The 22,312-nt window shown below is 46.3% G+C and overlaps 1 protein-coding gene across 10 annotated transcripts in view; it reads left to right on the top strand.

Annotated features, from left to right (window-relative positions):
- LOC119711024 (lethal(3)malignant brain tumor-like protein 3) overlaps positions 1-21,415 on the top strand; it is a 46,207-nt gene extending 24,792 nt beyond the window's left edge. For 9 of the 10 annotated variants that reach the window (XM_038160688.1, XM_038160686.1, XM_038160685.1 and 6 more), the window contains 9 exons: positions 2,215-2,325; positions 3,864-3,978; positions 4,079-4,178; positions 4,972-5,148; positions 6,492-6,623; positions 7,004-7,065; positions 9,424-9,590; positions 14,061-14,123; positions 17,416-21,415. In XM_038160688.1, the coding sequence (XP_038016616.1) occupies positions 2,215-2,325; positions 3,864-3,978; positions 4,079-4,178; positions 4,972-5,148; positions 6,492-6,623; positions 7,004-7,065; positions 9,424-9,590; positions 14,061-14,123; positions 17,416-17,544 (1,056 nt within the window). In that variant the 3' untranslated portion in view covers positions 17,545-21,415. The remainder of the gene's footprint in view (positions 1-2,214; positions 2,326-3,863; positions 3,979-4,078; positions 4,179-4,971; positions 5,149-6,491; positions 6,624-7,003; positions 7,066-9,423; positions 9,591-14,060; positions 14,124-17,415) is intronic. The other variant, XM_038160683.1, reaches the window with a different exon arrangement.
- The last annotated feature ends 897 nt before the right edge of the window (positions 21,416-22,312 follow it).

Here is a 22,312-nt window from a genome sequence, read left to right as displayed (position 1 = left end):
CTTCCAAAGTGAAGTGTCTTCCCAAGTGGGATGCAGCTGCCTTGTCTGCCTTCTTTCCTGTTTTCCAGACATTTCTGCAGCCATTGCTCTGCTCCTTCAGGTATCAGGCTTCGAGAGAAGAGTAGAAAGACCAATTCTGGCTCTCATGAAACTCCAGAGTGCAAATTAGCATCTAAAACTGTGTTTCAAAAATGAGACAAAAAAGAAAAGGCATTTGATATATCAGCAGTTAGTAGGACTCTTTCAAGATCAAACCTCGTTATTTTTTCTGGCTTGGTTGAATTGAAGTGCAAATAAATGGCAAAGCTATTGATTTTTTAAAAATTATTATTATTATTCCAGCTAGCAATTACAGGAAATCAGTACATAAAAATGTGGGTTGAGAGCCAGAACAGGCATTTCTCACTGAATTAGCTTTTAACAATTTTGAAGAGCCGTCTTATGTAGTCTGGAGACACAGGTCATCAGCACAAATAGCAGGTCTTGGGTCTGGATTTCTGCCCTCTCCGCCCAAAAACTCATGAGACAGCTCCAATGTAAGCATTGTTTTTTCAGCCCATCCTCTTGGGCTGGCAATTCCAAAACATTCATAAGTTATTGCCAAAAGGGCAGCAACCCTTCAGCAAGGCTTAAGCAGAGAGCCTGGCTCCTCTTCTGGGCAGGATTTGGACCTTGAGCACTCAGTTCCTTCTTCAGGGAGGACAGACGAGGTTGGCTGGTTCAATAAGATGCTCTTGAAAATAAAAGCAGTTTAGATTGTCTGTTTTGTGGTGTGTCCAGTGTCTGACAGCCCATTGATAGATGTCTGTGTCCAAGTGGAATGGCCAAGGAGGAACTTCAGGTGTGGAGTTAAACCCCTTAGCTCAGGAGTGCATTTTCTTCCTGCCTCCAGCCACTGGCAATAACAAGGGTAAGGAAGACTGGGAGGGAAGAGTGATCTTAATGATTTCATTAACCTGGTCATGTTTAAATAGATAATTTGTCATTTCTTGCTAAAACCCTCACCTCTGTGTGCAGAAGTGCAGAGGGACATGTTTTGAAGGAGTATACATAACCTCCTGCTGAGGAGATCAGAGGAGGAATTTACAGTCAGATAAATGGAAAAATTGGTAAAAGCTGTCTGTTGCTTAGAGGTTACCTACGGTGCTGCAAAGGGCACACATCAGGTCAAAGGACATTCTGGACTTTTCCCAAAGTCTTCAGGGTTTGAGGAAAAGGGTGAGTGAACCTCTGCAGGGGAGGCTCCAGGGCCAGAGCTGCTGTGAGCCCCAGCACAGCAGCTCCCAGCAGTTGTTCATGAGCAGCACTGGTGTTGTCATAAGGAGTAATCTGTGTAATGAGGATAACTGATAGCCAGGAGCTGTAGCTGATGCCATGAAGGATGTCGGGTAGTGAAGACAGGCTTCACCCAATGGCTGGTTCAGATGTGAAAAGTGGAGAACTGGCTACTGTCCTTGCTGATGTGACATCACAGAATAGTCAGGTTGGGAGAGAGGCTGGAGATTATCCATTCCAGCCCCCTGCCAAGGCACAGTCACCTGGAGCAGGTGACACAGCTGGGTTTGGAATTCTGCATCCAGGTGGGTTTGGAATGTCAGCATAGAGGGAAACTCCACACCCTCCCTGGCCAGCTGTTCCAGGCTGTGCTAGCCTCTATGGAAAGTTCTTCCTTATGTTGAGATTTTAGTGTTTTATTTCAGGCCCATTGCTCCTTTTCCTGTCACTGGGCCGTGGTGGAGAGTATGGCACCATCCTCTGACACTTGCCCTGGAGATATTCATATGGACTGTTGAGATCTCTCCCCTCTCAGTTGCCTCTTCTAGAGAAGACAGTGTCCCTGCTGTGTGGGAGGTGTGCTGTCAGGCTGGGGAGGCTGTGTCAGTGGAGCCACTTGTGGTGGTCCCTGGCCTTTTGTCTGTGAGGGAAGGGTCTCTTGTTCTGGCTGGGACAGCTCCTCTGTGCTGAGCCACCTCAGGCTGCCTCTCCTGCCATTTGGGGCTACTGACAAACACTCAGCTAAGTCCTCTTGGGAACTCTGATTTTAACCTTTTGGAAACTCTGATTTTAGCCTCTGAACAGTCTGCCATGTGAGATAACCCAAAGCTCCAAAGGCAGCTAGGGGCGGATGGAAACTGGAGCACATTTCCTTCAGAGCAGGTGCCAGCTCTGAACTCCAAGGCTTTTTAGCATTCTGCTTACAATCCTCTCTTCCAGCGTCCTCCTCACGGATTCCAGGTTAATACAAAGTTAGAGGCTGTGGACAGACGAAATCCCATCTTGATAAGAGTGGCAACAATCATTGACAAAGACAACCATCGCATTAAGGTATGACCTTGCTCCCAAGTGCAGAGCCTGTGCTGAGAACCCTGGGATGGACAGCGCAGGGAAAACAACACTTGGGAACAAGGAGCAGCAAACAGCCTGGCAGCTGCTGTGGTCTCTGGGCCTGCCCAGCTGGAAATGGTTCCTGATGCTTTGCTTTGCTGAAATCTGATGGAATTGGCCTGGTGTTAGTTACTGTTCTAACGTAACTGTTTTGAACTAACACTTGACAGTGTGATGTCCCATCTCTTGACATATTCCCTGTGATCTCTGTGACTGATGGCAGCAAGAGCGTTCTGCTGGGGAAGCTGCTTGACTGCGTTTTTTCCCTACCAGGAAAGGAAAACCCAAAGCAATTTAAACCCTGGTACATGTGGGAAGCAGCATCATTCTCCAGTACAAATTTGTCACATAAATGCATTTTAACCTAGTCTTTTCATGCAGATATATTGCCCAAATAATCTGTTGTGCTTTGGCTTCTGAGAAACTAAGTATGAGCCAGCTAAAGTGGAGGCTGCACTGATGGAGACTCCATGGCCACAGATCTCCTTCCCAAAGGATGATTACATGGGCAGGAGTAGAGTTCACTGCCCATTATCTGGTTGATTCTAAGTCTCATTGCTGTAAACAAAAGCCAGGCTTTGCCAGTCAGTAGTGGTATGATACTCAATTCATACATTGAAACTTTCCTGCATGAACAACCCAGTTGTTCATGCAAGAAGCTCCAATGATCCTCAGTCTCTGTTAACCTGACCTGGATCTGAGTTACTGGCAGTCTCTTCATCCAGCAGAAAATTGCAGCTTGTTCACTGAAAACTCACCAAACTTGTTGGCTTTTATGGTGTTTTGGGATCCACAGAAAACAAAACAAATAAGCATTGATGTTGAGGTCGGCGGGAGAAAAGCGGCACTTAACATAAGTGATCAGCAAATCCCAAACTTTATTGATAGCCACACATATTTATATTGGTGTTAATGAGACTAATACGTATTGCAAAAAGCGAGCTCATAATTGGTTAGTTACTTACCAGCCAGCTACACCTACTTTTGCATTCTTGTGGGTATACTGTTACAGCTTTTTTGTGTTTCTTCATATTTCTAACCAAAGATCTTCCTCCTTATCCTGTTGTTGCACCAAGGGCACAGTGCCCTTGCCTTATACTGACTGCTGACTCCTATACTTGTCCCTTTCTTGCTTAACCAATGGAATTATGTCTACGTGACCTTTCTCAGCTAGCCAGCTGTCCACAAAATCCTCCACACATTTATGTTTGCGAGGCTTCGGACTTTGCATGTTAGAGCACCCCACAGGCTGTGGGGTGACAGACCATGTCACCAGAACCTGGTTATTCTGTGAAACACAGATGCAGGAAAACAAAGAGTTAGGAGCACAAAGGTGATTGCGCCTGACTGAGAAATTGATCTGAAAGACTGAATGAATCAGCCCCAAGCTGAGCAAGCTGAAACAAACGGGGAAGTTAACATAAGAGCTGAGTCATGCCCTGGAGTGTGTCTTCCCCTGAGACTTCTGCTTCTTTCAGATACATTTTGATGGCTGGGACCATCACTACGATTTCTGGGTGGATGCAGACAGCCCTGACATCCATCCTGTAGGCTGGTGTGACAAAACTGGACACGCTCTGCAAGTCCCCCTAGGTAAATACGGCACACACTTTTCTTATGCTGGATAATTTCCTAAGTGCAGTCTGCTCCTCATGTGCAAATCTGTTTGTCTTCCTTTTTTTACTACTCTCAGGTGCTGAAGACCCAGAGGGAGCAGTGGGACAGGCGTGTCCTACTCCGGGCTGCCAGGGGATCGGGCACGTCCGGGGCCCCCGATACGGAACACATTACACGTATGTTAATGACAATAACAACAGCTACAACAACAACAATAATAATAATGATGGGGCACCAAGCAACTGCACTGCACTGAAATGATCTCAGGGTAGTTATTCTGGAGAATGCTATAACTGCAATCACAGCTCCCTCTTGTGTCTAAGCAGGCTGTTTGATCATAAATTTTGTTTATACCACTATAATCATGATAGCTGCAATGCAAACAGATTCATTCACTCCAGTTTCTACATTCCAGCAGTACCGAAGGAGTTCTATTTGTGAAATAATATACCCAAGAACAACATGCAAGGAGACAGTTAAAGAGGAGAGGGCATGGGAGGGATGTTAAAGTAAAAGTGAGGAGAGGTTGCTCGTGTTTTGTGCTCTGCCTTTTGATTTCTTGTGTGCTCTTGGAAGAGGAAACTTTTTCTCAAGTAAATTAAGAGCAAGAAAACAATCTCAGGTGGGAGGTCAGAAGACTTGGTAGTTTATAATGTAGCAAAGGGCTTTGAATTTTTCAGACTGAAAGTTGTAGAACTCTGTTGATTCATGAAATGTTGTTCTGATAAGCAAGTTACAGAGGATGAACTCTTGTCCTCTATGGTGGCTCTTAAACAACGTGACTTTGGGTTTTAATTCTGCCATATAGTCCCCTGCTTTCTCACACCTAGAGCTGGGTAACAGCACCTCCTGAGAGTTTGTGGCCTCATTTTTTCTGGGTTTGTGATGGATTTCTCTTCCTGAGGTAGGGAAGACTGTATGACTGTAAAGCTTTCATTGTTCTCTCTCTTTTTTGTTTCTCCATCACAGCTTAGTTGGCTGCCCATACTCTGATGTGAACCTTAGCAGAGAAAACTTCTTGCAGGACCGGCTGAGTGGGGAGAGACCTTCCCCTGGGAACATCATGCAGAAAGCCAGGAGGCTGGAGACCCCTAGCCCATTGCTGGGAGCAGGGGAGTCTTCTCAGGGCGACTCTTCACAATCCAGGTGAGCTGGATTTTACTCTTGGCCAGGTACTGGGGAGCAAAACCATTTACAAGGATGAAAACCACTGGAATTGGCAGCGACGCAGTAGAGCATTGAGTTCATCTGTCTGTAATATTGACGTGTGCCCCAGTCACTCTTAACTCAGAGCAGTGCACTTCTGTACCCTCATATGCCTTAAAAAGTTTCTTGATTCTTTAATGCTGGTGCTCTGGTCACATTCCAACAAAGGAAATTGCATTCTGTCTCCATAAATTTTTCCTTGCTGTTTCAATTTAAAAAATGTTGTTTTCCTTTGTTTCCTGTCCTAAAACTGTCAAGCCAAGGTTATTCTACACTATTAAACTGTAACTGTGATCTACCCTGTGTCGGCTGAGCACTGTGTGTGTGTCACTTAGCAGCAAACAAGCTGAGCACTCTCAGATACTTTGTTTTCTCACAAGAAAATCTTGCAACTGAGCAGCATTGAAGGAAACTGTGCCTTGGTTCTTGGCGTGCAGGAGTCCGTTAAACCTGTCATAGGATGGACCAGGATATGAAGGATTTTTTAAGATCATTTTTAGTCTTCACAAATCCAGTCTTACTAGGGTAAACTCCAGCAATACTTTAATTTTTTGTTGTATGTGAAGGCTTATCTATATTTTAAAGTTCATCTATTTGTTTAGATTTATAACATTTTCAAGATCTATTTGTCCAGAAAAAAGGAATGAATGCTTCTTTCTCCTCCCTAGTCTTCATGGCCAAATTGCTTCCTCCCATGCTACAACTACTATGCAGGCATCTTCATTCCCTAATTTCCACACCAAAATTGGTTGCATTTCAATGGCACTCTTACCATAAAGCTCCCGGGAGATTTTGAATTCTCACAGAATAAATGGCATTTTAGAGTTGTAATATATTTCTTTTCTTCTAAGTATTTAATTTCCTGATAGTGGGACGTCTGAATTCATCCTGTAAGTCTGTTATCATCCTGCTGCTTGTCCTCCCTTGGCCAACTCTGTAGCTCAGTTTATGCATCAAACTTAGTAATGGAAACTCTTAAATGTTATCCAGAGGTATCAAGATTCAGAAATCTTAAATCTCTTGCTATCACCATAACACGGTGGTTTCCTGTAGCCGCTGGGATCAGAGCCTGAGTCCACAGAGGCTGATTTATTTCACTTAAACTCTCTCAATCCTTGCAGAAGAGGAACAAAGCACTTTGTACTCATGGAGGGGAGAGGAAAGTTCTGCCACAAGGTGGTGGCTGTTGCTCTCTCTTGCCAGGAGCAGCCAGCTTTGCTCTCCTGTGGGAAAAGGGAACAGAGGATGTCAGCTCAGCTACTGTCATTTATCTGTCTTTCCAGAAAATCTGCACCAGACAGTGAAAAGTGGTGTCAAAGCAGCATCCACTCTCCGTCAGAGCAATCGGAAGACAGTCGGGAGAGAGGCTGGGGAGAAGAGGGTTCCTCTGCAGACATCAAAGCCACACCAAAAATGTAAACAAGACTTTTGTGATGTATTTTCATGCAGTAACAGTTGTGTTTCTTGATGCTGCTGCTGTATCTGAAATAAAGATGTAAATAACAAACAACCCAATTTGATTGAAGTTTTGCAGTAGTGTGTTTTAGAATGACATGGTATATCTCCTCCCTTCCTCCTGTTGTTTTGGGCCCTCTCTTTCCTGCAGTAAACTCAGATCTGAGTTCTGGCCATGAATTTAATAGAACAGCCCTTAGCTCAGAGAGATGTCAGGGATGGAGCTATTGCTTATTTTAAGAAGAAAACGCTTTTAGTTTCTATAAATCTAATTTATCTTTGTATGGAGAAGAAATTAATTTCTGTATCTTCTGAAATGTTTTGTAATTGTTGCTTTCAGGCTCGGGTGCTCACATGCCTATATCAAGTTTCAGCTGGTGAAACAGGAAAGCAATGGGAAAGGTTGGTTAAGTTTTATTCCTTCTTTCTGTGTGTGTGCCTATCTCTGCAATACCTGCACAGTCACGAGGAGCATTCAGAATTCACTGATTTTTTTGTCTTTGATCCCACAGTCAAGAGAAAGCACATGCTGGAGATAATGGCGATTCCTTAAAAATGAGGAGAAAGGGTAAAATTACTTAGAAGTGAAAGATTCAATACTTTGTAGAGTGGAGCCTTGTATTTATTAACTGAGAAGACAAGTTTGCACTGGTTTTTGTGCCGCTGCAAACTGCTCTGTAGTGACAAGGGGTTCCCAAACAGTCTGTGACCTTTGTCAAGCTGTGACAGCGCCAGCACAGGGCTCAAGGGAGACTTGCTCAAAACTTAGCAGATATTTAGGTTCCATCAGCCCCTTTTTTTAGACCCTCATGGGTATTCAGAAACATATTCTGAATCATTGGAGGACTTTTTAAAGGTTCTCTTAAGGATTAAAAAGAAAATGAAAAGCTAAATGGAAAAACAGTAAGTTTTTTTTTCCTGGTATCTGACAGGTTAAGTTATCAGAGCAGCTTTCTGCTATCACTTTAGCAAACCATATGCTTAACTTTCAGATTTACTATAAAAAGCCATTTCAGAGAACCGAGCTGACCAGGCTTTTAGGAGGATTTAAGATGGTAATAAGTCTCCAATCAAAAATAGCTAAGCAGGCACAAACTGGGACAGGTGCCTGGATGTTGTTTTTTTTTTTTTAATACTCATTTTTACCTTGTGCTGAGCTCTGCAGTCAGAGCTGAGGGATCTGCTAGCTCCAAGCTGCAGTTGCAGCTGGCAGGGAAAGCTGCCCATTCTCCCTTCACATTTACCTTCCATGGAGTGATGGAAGTCAGGGGAGGGAAATGCAATCATCCACTGACCTGTAAGTTCACAATTACCCAGAGCTTTCCTGCCAGCTGTGTTTAAACTGAGATCACTACTTCTTCGTCAGAAGGAAAGTCATTGTCTAGGTCATGATTTGGGTGCTTAGTCCAAGGATTTGTGCTTAGTGGAGAAAAGAGTGGAGAAAAGGAATTGGTCTGAGATGGAAGTAATGCCCACCCAGCAAGAATGTGGCAGTGGGGGAGACCTTGGGCACAAGTGGGACCTCCTGGAGCCGGAGGTGGGGACAAGACCAGGTGCTGTCTGTCCCCACCACTGCAGCAGGGAAGGAGGGGGTGACAGCCCTCTCAGGAGCAGGTCCTGTGCCCTTTCTCCACCAGGAGCTCCTGAACTGAGCAGTTCTTACTCAGGCTTTATTTATCCTCCCCTTGGTTTTGTTATTAGAAATTTGATGTTATTTGATGCTATCTCATGACCGTTAGGGATGTGGAGATGAGATGAGCTGAGTGGGCTCTGGGGCCAGGGGAGTGACTGTTCACTAGGACAGGCTTTACCTCCAGAGCTGCTTCCCCTTCAGTTAGGGGGCAGCTGGCAAACCCTGTGAATTTGCTTTTTCTTTGTATTTCTGCCGTTTTCCTTTGTGCTTTCCACGTAGTGACTGCATACCCCCCACATCCTACACCCCAGCCCACTGAGAGGTGCTGAGCAGAGCAGCAGGGGCAGCGGAATAGCAGAGGCAGCAGAGCAGCGGCTGCTCCAGGCACACAGAGCCTTCCCGAGGGCTGGGGTGCAGTGGGAATGCTCGGGATGCCCCGGGATGGCGCTGGGCAGCCTGCGGGGTTGGGGGGGGTGGGTTGGGGGTAGCCCCCCGTGCCACTGTAAACCAGAGGAGTGCTTCCCAGCCTGCTCCCATCCTCTGCCTGGATTCCTGTTGTATAACCAGCACGTCCCTGTAGGGCCGTGACTCTGCACTGCTCCAGTGATCTCATTAGGGAGGGGTGATTCTTTCCTCCCTTTTTTTGCCTTGGTTTTCAGAGCTTCACTTGACACATCAGGAGGGAGCTGATGTCTGGAGGTATCTTGAGCACTCCTGGCCTAGGAGTCTCCTGGGGAGTGAGCCCAGGCCATGCTAGCAGCACAGAGCTCTGGCTACAGCTGGGACTGGAACGGTGCCATCAGTTCCCAGCCGAGGATGCTGTTACCAGAATTCCTCCACCTTGTCAATAAAACGCTGCAAACATCTTCTCTGTTAGCAGCATGACATCATTTTCCAGAGAAGAAGCTAATGATACAGCCTCCAGCCTGGCAATCTTACCTTTTTTTTCCCTTTCTCCTGCTCAGGAGGGGGAGAACGTCCTGAGAGCTCCGTGTGCTGCACAGTAGCTGTGCCTGGCTCTGCTCACCCTGCCTTGCTTTCCCCTCTGGGCTGTGACCCTTCTTCCTGCTTTGTTGCAGTTGCTCCTACTTAAGCCTGGCTCTGACTTGTCTTGTTTCCTTTTTCAGGCCCTGATTTGGATCTCCAGCAGGCCCTCCATCAGTCTATCTTCATGCCTTCCCTGGCCTCTAACCCGACCCACCGCCTCCATCTCTTCTGGGAGCAGCACTGCAGGCTCTTGCCGGAGGTCTCGGGCCTGACAGCCAAACAAGTTTCCAGATGGACTGTGGAGGAGGTGAGTTACCTCTTCCCTGTTCCACTCTCCCGGGATGCAGGAATGCCAGAGCACTCTTCCTCTGGAGTGCTTATTGGGAGACATCTTTATTTCCTTCCCTCTGCTAGGCAGTGCTCTTCTGTTTGCTGTGCATGTGCCACAGCTGACTCAGCTGGAAGTTAGACCAAAGACCCTTTATCAGGGAGGGGAAGGACCCCTGTTAACCCTCTGGTATCCACAGCTTATTGCCCTCAAAAGGATTCCCTCCCTCCCTCTGTTTATTTACCCCTTGATTTCTCAGTCCTCAGGCCTGAAGGAAGCATCATTCTGACAGCAGATTCCCTTTCTCTGATCTGCCTCCCCCTCTCCTGTGACTCTGCTGCTGATTCACTTTTACAGTGCAGAAAATTCCAAACTGCACTGTGCATGCCCACTCCTGCTGCATCTCCCTGCCTGATTCCCTGGGAACAAAACTGCCCACAGCCTGACCTGATTTCTGGCAGAGGTAGCTGTGCAGCTGGAGATATGTCTCTGCAGCTCTTGAGATGTCTCCTGTAATTAGGTGGTGTGTGAAAAAGCCAGAGTGTTTTGTGTGCTGAGTAGTTGGTTTTTGCCTCGATGCCTTGGGCATAAATAATATTTCTCCCTGTGCTTGGGAAGTGGTTATAATTTGGATTCTGGTGCTTAATTGCAGGGCATTTAATTCCAGAGAAATGTGCTGTAGAGTTGTGCTTGCAAGGATGCAAGGAATCTGCAAAACAGGAGAAAGGTACTGCTGCTCATGATGCAGAGACGATCTTCAGAGACTTTTAGAAAGTGCATTTTCCCTAAGTGCCTTTTAACATCGGATAAATCCTATCCTGACTTTGCTCTTCATGCTGCAGGAGTGGTAGGAGTCTAGTGGGATTTGCTGTGATGTGGGAGATGGGAACCACAGCAGTTGGAAAAGGGACAGAGCAATTAGTGCTGATATTTTAAAACCTGGTCCTCTTTTGTGTTGAGTTGTTGTGGTTTGTTGGTAGTGTTGGGTTTTGGTTGTGTTTTATTGTTCTTTTTAATAAAAATGTCTTAGAATTAAATTCATACTGAGGAGGAAAAAAAATCTCTGAAAGATTTACTGTTCCTATGCTTTTGAGAAAACTTCCAATGATTTTCCAAAAGGTCTTTTATCAAATCAATAAAGTCAGAAGCAGATAATCCTCTGACATGATAATCAAAATCTCTTTCTTTTGGATAAAACAGGAGGCCGCTTCATGGGAGTACAGTGTCAGGATCCAAGCCAAATAAAATTTGTCCTTTGCAGTTGACCTTTAAAGCAACTGCTGGGTAAATTTAACTGGGATATTAGTTTGATAACAGATGAGTGTGAGCAGGGACCACAGACATCGATGCAGGGCACTGGATATAGTGATTCAAATCCAGAATAAACTGAACTCTGCTGCAAACTGGAACAGCTGGGGACCTTTTGGCTGGCAGTTGCAGTGTAAATGGCACATTACAAAGCTCAGTTGCAGCACCACAATGTGCCGCTGAATTTCAGTAAAGTGCGTCTGGTTTTGAAAATTGTGTTCATCACAAATTCCCAGAGGAATCAATTGGGTTCTCTCTGAGCACTTGCAGGATCAGCATGTGCAGTGCAATGTAGCCACAGATCTGGGAGTTGAAAGCAGCAGGACATGCTGTGTTTTAGGGAGTGCAAAGTACATTTAGTCTGTCGGCATTTGGGCTCCCAGCATCTTTCTGCAGGGCAAACATTTGCTGTTGGGTTGTGCTTTGAACTCTGCTGCACAAAGGAGTCCAAAGGAGTCCTGTGCTGATCTGAAACAGGAGCGATGGGGGATGTAAAATTCTCCTTTGGTTTCAGGCTGAAGAACTGTTTTTATTTTATAAAACCCACATTAAGGAAAAAAATGTTGCTTTAATTCTCTGCTGGTTGAGAGCAGCTGAAATGGCAGAGCAGCAGCAGTAGCAGTATTTAGGGGCCCTCAAGCTAAGAAAGTCTTGGTAACACTGAGCAGTCAGTAAGAGTAGTTACTTTAATGCAGCTTTGGTATTTATTGGAGGCTTCCTGTCATGTTTTCAGAGCACAGACTATTGACTCATAGAAGAACATTAAGATGTGCTAGAGTTGTATTGTTCATTAGTTAATCCTGCTTCAGATGCCAATACCCTGGGCGGGGCGGACTGTCCTTGTGCCAAGTGTAAGTGGATTTCTAAATCCCAGTTAACCCAGCTCCTCTCTGTGGCCTCAGAGGGGACCAGTCCTGCAGTAGCTGTTGAAGGGGTGTGGTGTGGGGCTGCCTTGTCACCACGGGCCATCAATCCTGTGCTGATCTCAGTGTGTCTGCGACACATCAGCACCTTCCAGAAGGGTGGTGTCCAGTTTCCAGGGTGTTCTCAGGATTGCACAAAGCTCTTTTTCAAGCCCTTTTCCCACCAATGTGCTTTGGGAGTGTAAGAGTTTCCAGCAGGCAGTTCTGAGCCATGGGATGGTTACAGCAGGAAGGGCCAGCAGACTTCTACCTCTTCATAGAAAAGCTCTGATCCCACTGAGATGTTCCCAACCTGTCCAACACCTGTCCCACCCTCACTTTGAGCCCTCCCCGTCTCAGCCTTTCTCAGGGTTCAAGGCTTCTCTGCCAGTATTGTGGGGTTGTGTTGGATTCCTGTGGTGTTTTGTTCTTGTGCTCCCAAGCCTCCCTTGTCCCTCAACTGCCCTGTCTTTGTTTGGGAACCCTCCTCCTCAGCAGTGACAGCCAGGCAGGTCCCTGTGGCTCAGTGGGCTGTCTTATGTCCAGGGGACCTTCTCTCCCATTTTCTCCTCTGGCATCTTCCTTTCCTCTCTGTTCTCCATTCCTGGTAAACCCCAGGGCTGCTGTTTGCCCAAGAGGCCTCTCCATGGCACAGGGAGCTTGCAGTGTCCCTACAAAGGATGTTGGGGCAGATCAAAGGTCTGTCACTCCGTGTCAGTAGCCAGCAGCACTTGTGCAGAGAAGGATACAGGAGCAAGCCAAGCCCAGGTCATTCCCTGGAGATGTCTGCCAGCCTCTCAGTGCCACAGACACTGAAGAGCACTCAGCTCTTGCCCCAAGGGTCCAGCTGTCTTGTAAATTCTCAAAGGAGCCAGACCTCGCAGAAAGATTTTCATTTGTGTTTTAATTATTAGCAGACAGGGGGACTCAAAAGGAAAGTAGTGTTTTGTTATTGGTTAATAATAGGAGTTTACGCTTCTACAGAAGAAAATTTGGAGTCACTGTCCAATAGAAATGTGGATTGTCTTTAAAATGGAGAGGAAGAGGAGGACGAAGGAGAAGGATGCTCTGCTTTCAGGTTACATAACAGAAACCACGGCAGTCAGAGCTGCTCCTGCCAGGGCAGAGCAAACCTGGAGGGCACTCTGAGAGCCCTGTTCCTGCCTGGCTGGAACTGAAGGGGAGGGAACGACTCCAAGTCTAGGGGTAGGAAGATCTGGAAGTACAGGGATATGATTTAGGAGAGACTTTGACAATTTTGAGTTGAAGGGAGCCTGAATCTGACAGTGACCCCTCCCAACTGCTTGTTTGTGCACAGGGAAGAAATGTCACATCTGCAACAACTCACATGGTTACGCCTCATGAAAGCAGAGCTGCTCCTGCAAGGGAGCATCCAATTAACTGGACATGTTTGATCTGATTACGCCTCAATATACAAATCTCCTGTGAACCAGTGAAGCTGCAGCTGGAGAAGACAATGCACATTAAGTCATCCTGGACTGCACACAGGGCTACTCCTCACACTCCTTGGTGTTATATAATGTAACCCCGGGGCTGCTTGCATGAGTCCAGGGAGATTATTTCAAATGTTAACAGATTCCTTGCCTAGAAAGGTTTTCCCTAATGTGAAATGTAAAATTAACTTTTATTTGTTTAATCCTCTTGGTTCTGTGGATCCTGTGCACCCAGCACAGATTAAATGAAACCAAAACTCCTTTCCTTCTCTTCTGCCTTCCTTCTTCCTTTCCAGCTCTTCTGCCTTTGCATGTTGGTAAAACAGTGCTCATTCAGTTGGTTTATCTTGTCTCTTACAGGCATGTCATCTTGGGAAACTGTATAAATCCTTTTTTCATGTTTGTTTTACTTTCCAACAGTACTGTAGAGAAAGTGAAGTTGTGAGTGAATTTAAAGTAGTCTAAGCCATATATATAGCTTTTTATCTGGAAAAATAATGTTGATTCTGTGAGAACCTTCTAGGAGAGTGGAAAAGATGGATTCTTATAGGGAGAGAAATGGTCAAATGGCAATAGGGGAGTTATTGGTGGTAAACAAAACATGCAGAGGAGTTGCAGCAACAACCCAGCAATGTTTTCCATCTATATCCTTCATTAACGTGAGAGTTTTGAGTATTAAAGTTTTAAAAATTCTTGCATAGGGAATTCTCATACACAAATAAGAGGGTTTTTCTTGATGATGTCTCATTTTATGTGTGTTTCCTTTCTCTTACATGCAATTGCAGGTGGTGAGCTTTATCCAGCGTTTACCCGGCTGCAAAGAGCAAGCATCTGTGTTCAGGGAAGAGGTAAGTGGGGTGTGCCCAGACCCTGTGCTGCAGATCCCTGCAATTACAGCAGAGAGCTCAGGCCTGCTCAGCCGTTTCATTGCAGAGCAGTGGCATTTAGGAGGCAGCCTCAGCACGGAGCTGAATTCCACCATGGCTAATTGCATCTTGCTGCTTTAAATTTCCCCTGCAGTTCCAGTCATGGAGCTTATGCTTAACATCCTGTCTTTGACCGTTGTGCCATGGGCTTGGCACTGCTCTAAAGATGCCCTGTTGGAATGGTTAGTGAGGATCTCAGCTGCTGCCTCTAACAAGGACGTGTGCCTGTTTCTCCTGGGGAGCCTGGCAGGCACAGGGTTTCCCAGGAATCGCTGGCTTCTCCCATGGGCTGGGGTGAGAGCAGGAGGAGAACCTTTGTTTGACAAGCAGAGGTTGGAAAGTCAGAGCATGTCGTGTGTGACGTGTCCTGTCAGTACTGCCATGGGCTAGGCTCTGGTCCCATTCCTGGTGTGTTCACCATGGCCTCTGGGAGACCTCCATGGGCACAGGGTGTGGCTGTCCTGGTTTTTGGCACAGCTTTGTAGGTGGATCACAGACAGGGATCTCTTGGGTGCTTCAGCTTCCACTTACATTGCAGGCATCACTTGGAGGTTCTTTAGGAGCCCCCAATGAATTTGCACAGATGCACCTTGTCCTGGACTCATCTCGTGGTGTGGGCAGCTCGTGGGGGTGGAATTCTCCCCTTCTGTCCTGCTCGGGTCATTCCCCACCTGCAGAGCTCCCTTCAGCTGTGGGCACCAGTGTCAGAAGCATGTGGAGCTCCTGGGGTGAATACAGAGGAGACCACAGAAATGCTCCAGGGAACTGGAGCCCCTCTGCTCTGGGGCCAGGCTGGGAGAGCTGGAGGTGCTCACCTGGAGAGGAGAAGGCTCCAGGGAGACCTCAGAGCCCCTTCCAGGGTCTAAAGAGCTCCAGGAGAGCTGGAGAGGGTCTTTAGATGAGGAGTGACAGAACAAGGGGTAATGGCCTTAACCTGAAGGAGGATGGGCATTAGAAAGAAGTTCCTCCCTGTGAGGGTGGGAAGGCTCTGGCGCAGGGTGCCCAGAGAAGCTGTGGCTGCCCCATCCTAGGAGTGTCCAAGGCAAGGTTGGACAGGGCTTGGAGCCACCTGGCATAGTGGAAAGTGTCCTTGCCCATGGCAAGGGGTGGAACAAGATGAACTTTAAGGTTCCTTCCAACCAAAACCATCCCATGGTTCTGTGATTCTGTCCTCAGAGCTCTCCTGTGTGACTGTGAGAGCTCCAGGGAAGGTGCCACTCCTCCTGCATGGCAGTGACTGGAAAGGGCAGGTCTGTAATCGCTGTCTGCTCCAGAGCTGCCTCCCTTTCAGGGGGAATCAGGCTGCAGTGCATTTTGTGGATTTATGTATCTGTGTTTTGTTTTCCCTTGTTTTAAAAACTGCAGACTCACACAAAATAGGAAGCAAAAGAAATGGAGGCTTGCAAAAAGCACTGTCCACAATGTGACAATACAGTAGAATACTTAGGAACTGAATATAGTGGGAATAGAGAAATTTGTTCAAATGAACCCATCTTTCACTGTAGCTGTGTTAAAGGGATTTCTAGGGAAGGTGTATACAGAGGTGAGATGTACCAGCAAATCTCCTAATCAATCCAACCATTCTCCATATATTTTATTTCTTCTGGTCCTGAACACAGTGAACTTTCTGGTTCTGAGAGTGCCATAGCCACAGTCTCTTCTAATCCTTATTTTCTGCAGCCTCAAAGTGTGGTTCCCTACACCTGATTTAGAGGGGCTTGTGTTGTTTTTCCAGTTTATGCTCAAACCACATTGTCAGTTTGAAATTGAAACCCTTTTAGCAGTTTGTCTTTGGCCAGAATACAGGTGTGAGTGACAGGAGAGCTGAACTCCCCCACACTGTCCAGGATCAGCCTCCAAGTGCTTCATGTCCAAGATAAATAAATCCCTTGCAGACTTCCCTTGGCAGGGGGCTGGAGGGGGATAAGTTGCTGCTTACATTAGGAGCAAAGAGAACAAATTGTTCACAGAATTCTAAAACCCATCCAATAAGATGGAACAAAGGAATGAATAATAAAGCACAGACTTGCTTCTAGGCCCAGTTCAGAGCAGGACTGTTTAAAATAAGTAAGTGTAAGGAAGTGCAGTGAAAATGAAGCATAGGAATAAATAAATTGGACACAAAGCCATTTTGAAATGTAGGACTGTTTTGCAGCAGTTTTCTGCTCCTCTTGACGCTGTTATTTAATTTAAGCAGCACAGTCCTATTTGTTTCAAGCTATTTTTAACACATTCATTGCAGCAGTGTAGACTTGAGGCAGCTTGAAAATAAGATTCAAGGACCTGGTGTCGCCATCTGTGGTCTGGGAGTACTGCTCTCATTCCCAGTGCAGGAATTAACTTCCCAGTTACTCTCAGTAGTAGGTTAAGTAACTTGCTGAGGGTCTCTTTTGTGGTGAGAGGTGGGAAAAGCAAATCTCCTGGCTCTCAGCTCTTTGCTTTAATTATGTGTTCTCTGAGTTTACTCAGTGTTTCCTCTTGCACCAGGCATTGACATCCAAAAATATTCGATTTGGGAAGACTACAAAAATAGCAGAATTGTTATTCTGGCTGGGCTGACTGTCCAGTGCTGTGTGCTGCACTGGTGAGCATCAAGTGAGAGGAGTAGATGCTGTCAGTCTCTGTAAATGGATTTTAATGGAATAACTTAGGGAGGCACTTATTGTTTGTCTGTGTCCATTAATCTTTGGCTTCATCCCTGCAGCATTTGGGGTTTATATTAATTATATCTGTGTTGTCTCTGTGGATGTTCTTGCTTGAGTGAATTTTTAACCTTTTCCAGAAACAGTGTGTCGTGATTTTACTCGCTGTTACTTACAGTATCCTGTATTTTCACACGGTAGTATGTTCATCACTTGCTTAATTTGCATCTAATCAAATATATGTCCTTATTGATGGATTAGGAGGCTCTGTTTTTCCAGCCATATTGCATCTTCACTATGCCTTAGTCTGTATAGCATATGGAATCATGGAATGGTTTGAGATAGAAAGGCCCTTAAAAGCTCATCTTATTCTACGTCTGCCATGGGCAGGACACATGGAGCTTCTCCATTTCTGGGGAAAATGCTGTGAGATGAGGTCTGTGTCCTTTGGAAAGGGGACATTATGGGGTGTAGGGGCCAGAACTAGGCAAGAATCCCAGAATGACCAGAAGTGGAAATCCTGCCTGTCCCTTGGTGGTTAATCCCTGTCCCATTTGTGTTTCAACCTCCAGCAGATTGACGGCGAGGCCTTCCTGCTCCTCAAGCAGAATGACATCGTTAAAATACTCAGCATCAAGCTGGGCCCTGCCCTGAAGATCTACAATGCCATCCTCATGTTCAAGACTGCAGAAGACAACTGAGAAGAGGCCTTTGGTAGATCCAGGAGGAATTGACAGGGAATGGATCTTCAGCTGTGAGCATTACAACCCACCAGACAGGTGGATTGGGACTCTGATGTATTTTAAGTAGAATTTAGTAAAAATGGTTTGAAGTTATAAAAATCCTGCCACAGTCTGGAATATGGGGCAGCTTCACTTCCAAGAAGAGGATATTATTATATTTTGTAATTGAATTTGGTTTTGATATATCAATCTCTTTTTGAGATCAAGAAGAAACCTCCAGTTCTAAGGGGAATCTAGGGTAGCACTGGTGGAGCTGCAGGAGCAAGAAGAAAGTTTTGAGTAAAACTGGCTTTGTGTCCAGTGATAGTGCCTGAAAAACTGAGTGATCACCAGCGAGATTAATGTGTTCTGTGTAATAAAAGAGAGAGGAAAAAGATGCACTTCAAAGCAATTCCCCCGTATCCTTCACTGCTGTGGCTCAGGAGCTGACCTTTTCAGGACTGATTGTTAAATTCCAGTTTTTCGTACTGATCCTGGTTGTTGCGATACCCTTGGCTGCTAGGCTGCTTACACCCCAGAAGGAAGGGAGCATGGGCAGAGGGTTTCCATCAGGGATGGCTTGCTCTGGTTCTGCCAGCAGGCAAAATGTCCTCATTCCTGTCATTCCCTGTCAGAAGGCAAGGGCAGTGCAGGTGGGCTTTGGGTAGGCAAACATCCCATAGGGGCATCTGCTGCTGGAGACAGAGAGATGTGTTTTAGACATAATTCTCCCATCAATGCTTTTGTGCAGCTCCTTCTGCACCAGGAACATCTGGCAAAATGGCACAATCAAGAGCACTTGGGGATCGGTGTGTGTTTGTTCTTGCCCTCTCCACTGTCAGCCAAATGCTAGGAATAGGAGTTGGAAAGCCAGAGTGGCCAGAGTGGGCGTGTAAACAGATTTCCTAGAAACAAATGGCTTTTCTTTTGAACCATCCAAACTGATGAATGTGAAGTGCTTTGGCCTTTTCCCCTTGAGGGGGATGAGCTGGAGGGCAGGGTAGCAGCTCCTCTGCCTCTGGGAAGGGGGCAGGCAGAGCACACAGGGATGTGAGACTGGAGAGGAATCAGGACTTAAACAGCAAAATGAGGGAACTTCCCAAAAGAAAGAGAGCTGCTGTGTGGGGGGAAAGGAGTGGAGCCTGGGGCTGTGTTCCTGCACATGCAGCCTGTGCTCTCCTGGCTGGGAGCATGGGTGGTTCCCTCTCCAGCAGAGCCAGTTTAAGGAGCATGCCCATGGACATCCAGGGTGGGGGTTTCCACACGGGTACTTCCTGAGGTGTCCTCTTTGCTGCTGGCAGCACCAGCTCATGGCTCTCCCTCTGGCCAGTCTCCCTGTTGGCTCTTTGGCTGTTCTAGAATCACCTCAGCTCAGGCAGCCTTTGCAGCCCTTCATCCATAGCTGCCAGGCTGAATCCTGTGTGTGGGAACCCGTGGGAGCACTGGGGGTGTGAACTGGAGCTGCCAAAGGCCTCTGCCCTCAGCCTCTGCCAGGCTGTGGGGGTGTCCCAGGGCACTGCATGGTGATGTAATCCATCCACAGGCACCTCAAACTCCCTTGGCATCTCTGCCACCAGCGTGGCTTCCCAGGAGCTGTCAGGAACAGAGCGAACACGCTGTCCATGACCATGTGGTGACACAAGGAACACACTTGTTCCCCCTTCCTGTGTCACCCACATCCTTTGTCCAGCTCTCCTGCTGCTGAGAAGGTTCTTGTGACTTGTCTGAAGCAGAAGGTTCCTTAAAATTGTAAATAGAATCCACACCACTGAAGCAATTCAATCCTGGAATAATATTTAGAGCAGTTTGTTTCCTTGTATTTTTTTTTTAATAAGAATTTTAGGAGTTTAAGCTTTCACAGAGAAGACACAGGTTTGGTGGGATGTTTAATAGCTGAACCATTAAATATCAGCCAGGCAGATGCAGGGGAGAAATTTATTGCAGTGTTAAGGATTAGGCAAGGGGTGAATTTGGTTTATTAAAATACATTTTTACTATGATAACCAGGATATTCACCAAAGAGTCACATTCCTTTATCCCGCTCCGCACATCCAGTGTCAACATTAAGTCTTGAATTGTAAGTGGCATGTCCTGTCCTCTGACAGAACTTGCCTTCTGGGGAAAGCAAAATTGTTTCTTGACAACTGGAACAGAAGATCCAGAGCTAGGCTGTTTTATTCCTGGCTCTCCACTGACTTGCTAAATAATCCTCAGCCCTTCCTTGCCCCAGTTTCCCCCTCTGTGACACCCAGCCAGGTGGGGCAAGCGCAATTTTGCCTTTTTCTTGTTTCAAGCAAGCAGGTCCTTCCAGATTTTCTCTTTCATCTCCTTCCTTTGGGAGCCTGATTTGGGGGACAGCAGATTGCCTCTAGCAATAAACCAAAACATAATATTAATTCCATTTTTTTACTATATATAGGTGGAGGATGAAGAGAATCAGTTAAACAAGCCATGAGATTCCAGTCAGTGACATTATTCAAACAGAAGAGAAATCTTTAATCCTTGGGGCTTCCGAGCCAGCTGGATCAAAGAGGAAAATGTGTACTTGGAGGTTGTTCAGTGACAGCCAGCTCAGTGCTTTCAGCAGGGGGAAGGAGGAACCTTTTAGGGATGAAAGAAGGAGGAATGTGCTTCTTGTGCCTTTTTTTGTAATCTGATAATTGTCTTTGCAGAGCAAGCAAGAATGTGCACACATCTATTACCCACTCCTTTCCCAAATATAGCTGTATTCCAATTAAATCCAGCAACTTCGCAGGACAAAAAGACTTCCAGTGTCTTCACTGGGCACATTTTAAACTCCCTGATATTTACAATATAGAAAAAAAGTAAACCATCTCATCTTTTAGCGCCATAACTTAGGAGTTCATCGGTTGCTGGTGCCATTCCACTTGTGTCAGAGAGTGCTGCTTTCCACTGTGTCTTGGTGAGTTGTTCCTGCTGCCTGTCCAAACTCTGCTCTGCCTGTTCCCAGTCCTGCTCCAGGCCTGTGGCACGGCCAGGGCTCTGTAGAGGCCTTTGGTTATCTGATGCCTTGTGTAATTTGAAATGTGCACTTTGAAGCAAAAATCCAAAAGTTGTGGCTCTGTGGGGAGCAAATCTGAAGCTGGTTAATGCCACCTGGGGTTGGGAGGATTTTGAGTCTGCTGGATGTCAGCAAGAACCAGCTGTTGGCCCAGCTGAACCCAGGAGTCTCTTAGCAATACAGATATATTCCCTAGAATCAACTCAGAGCTGTGTCAAGTTCCCATGGGCCAGCAGTGCAATTGGGAATTTCCAGTTCTCAAAAGCTTATTCCTGGCTGTGTTTTTGTTCCCTTTATGTTGTTTTTGAAATACAAAGCAATCAAATTTTTTTCTCCTCCTCTTCTCCTCGGCTAGGAGTCCTGTTAATTTTTTTCTGTGCCATCAGCAACAATCATCCCCATAATCCAGTAGCAGCAAATTTCAGCTCTGGGTAATGAATCACATTAAAGTTGGACTGGAGCATTTGGCATCGCTGACAGCAAAACTCTGCTGCTGAAGGAAAAGCCCAACACTTGGCCCAGGGATAAGCCAGTTCAGCTGTACAAGATTTCCTGCCTGCTACTTTTATGCCCTACTTAGGGATTTATACCACAGAGAGCTTTAAAGTTTTTGACATTCCCCCCCATTATGTGATGAGCCAGCTTATTTTGGAGATTCCTGTTACTTGAACTGGAAGCACGTGTAGGGGAAGAGAGCAGGGGCTCGGCTCAGCCTCAGAAATGTCTGCCTGTTTTAAACCAAATACTTGAGCTTTTCTACACTAGCCATGACCTTGCACTCCACCGACGCTTTCCTCTGGAAATGTGAATAAAATTAATATAAGTTCACACCTGGTTTGTTTCTTCTGTGTGTGGGGCTGACCTCAGCAGTGCTCAGGGAGACACGGGGGCTGGCTGCCCTGGAGGGCTGCCCCTGGGAGGGTTTGGTCATCACATTGTTGTCCCTCCCTTAAACGGCAGTCACAACACAAGGCAGGTCTTCATTTTTATCTCTTTTGTCTGTATCTCTTATCTCTGTACTTGAGCTCTCCTTGATGTGTTCACAGGACTGCACTGGCTGCTGCAGCTGTGCCTGATTCTCCAATTCCTCACTCTCTGCTGCTGCTGCCAGGTTTTAATCATGGAATCCTGGGATAATTTGAGATGGAAGGACCCTAAAGACCATCCAGAGATGGAGTAGCTATAGCTGCTCTGGGCACCCTGTGCCAGGGCCTGCCCACCCTCCCAGGGAACAATTCCTTCCCAATATCCCATCTATCTCTGCCCTCTGGCAGTGGGAAGCCATTCCTTGTGTCCTGTCCCTCCAGTCCCTTGTCCAAAGTCCCTCACTGGGTCTCCCAGGGACCCTGTAGGCCCTGGAAGTCTTGTGGTTTCCTCTTGAATTCCTTAATCCCGCATGGTTTCCTATCACAGACAATCCCAGAACTTCATCTTCTTAAAGCAGCTCCCAAAGTTAGGTTTTTAACTAAAACTAGCAAGAACTTGATCTTAGGATGAATCCATGTTAAAACTGCATGTTGGGGTCTGTCTCTTTTCCCTTTCCTTAATGCCCCCCTGAGCTTCTTCACTGTGTGTCCATAACCATGATAATTACCTTACCTGTTTCTGCTCTAATCATAATTAGCTGATAAATTGCAAGCCATTCTCTAATGTGCCCCAAAATGAGGCATTGAACCTTTCCTCCAGCTCCTCCCCAGGGGTGTCTGGAGCTGCACCTGCAGCAGG

Source organism: Motacilla alba, chromosome 23 (assembly GCF_015832195.1).
Source record: "Motacilla alba alba isolate MOTALB_02 chromosome 23, Motacilla_alba_V1.0_pri, whole genome shotgun sequence".
NCBI classification, from domain to species: domain Eukaryota; kingdom Metazoa; phylum Chordata; class Aves; order Passeriformes; family Motacillidae; genus Motacilla; species Motacilla alba.
This window is presented reverse-complemented; position numbering and strand designations above follow the sequence as displayed.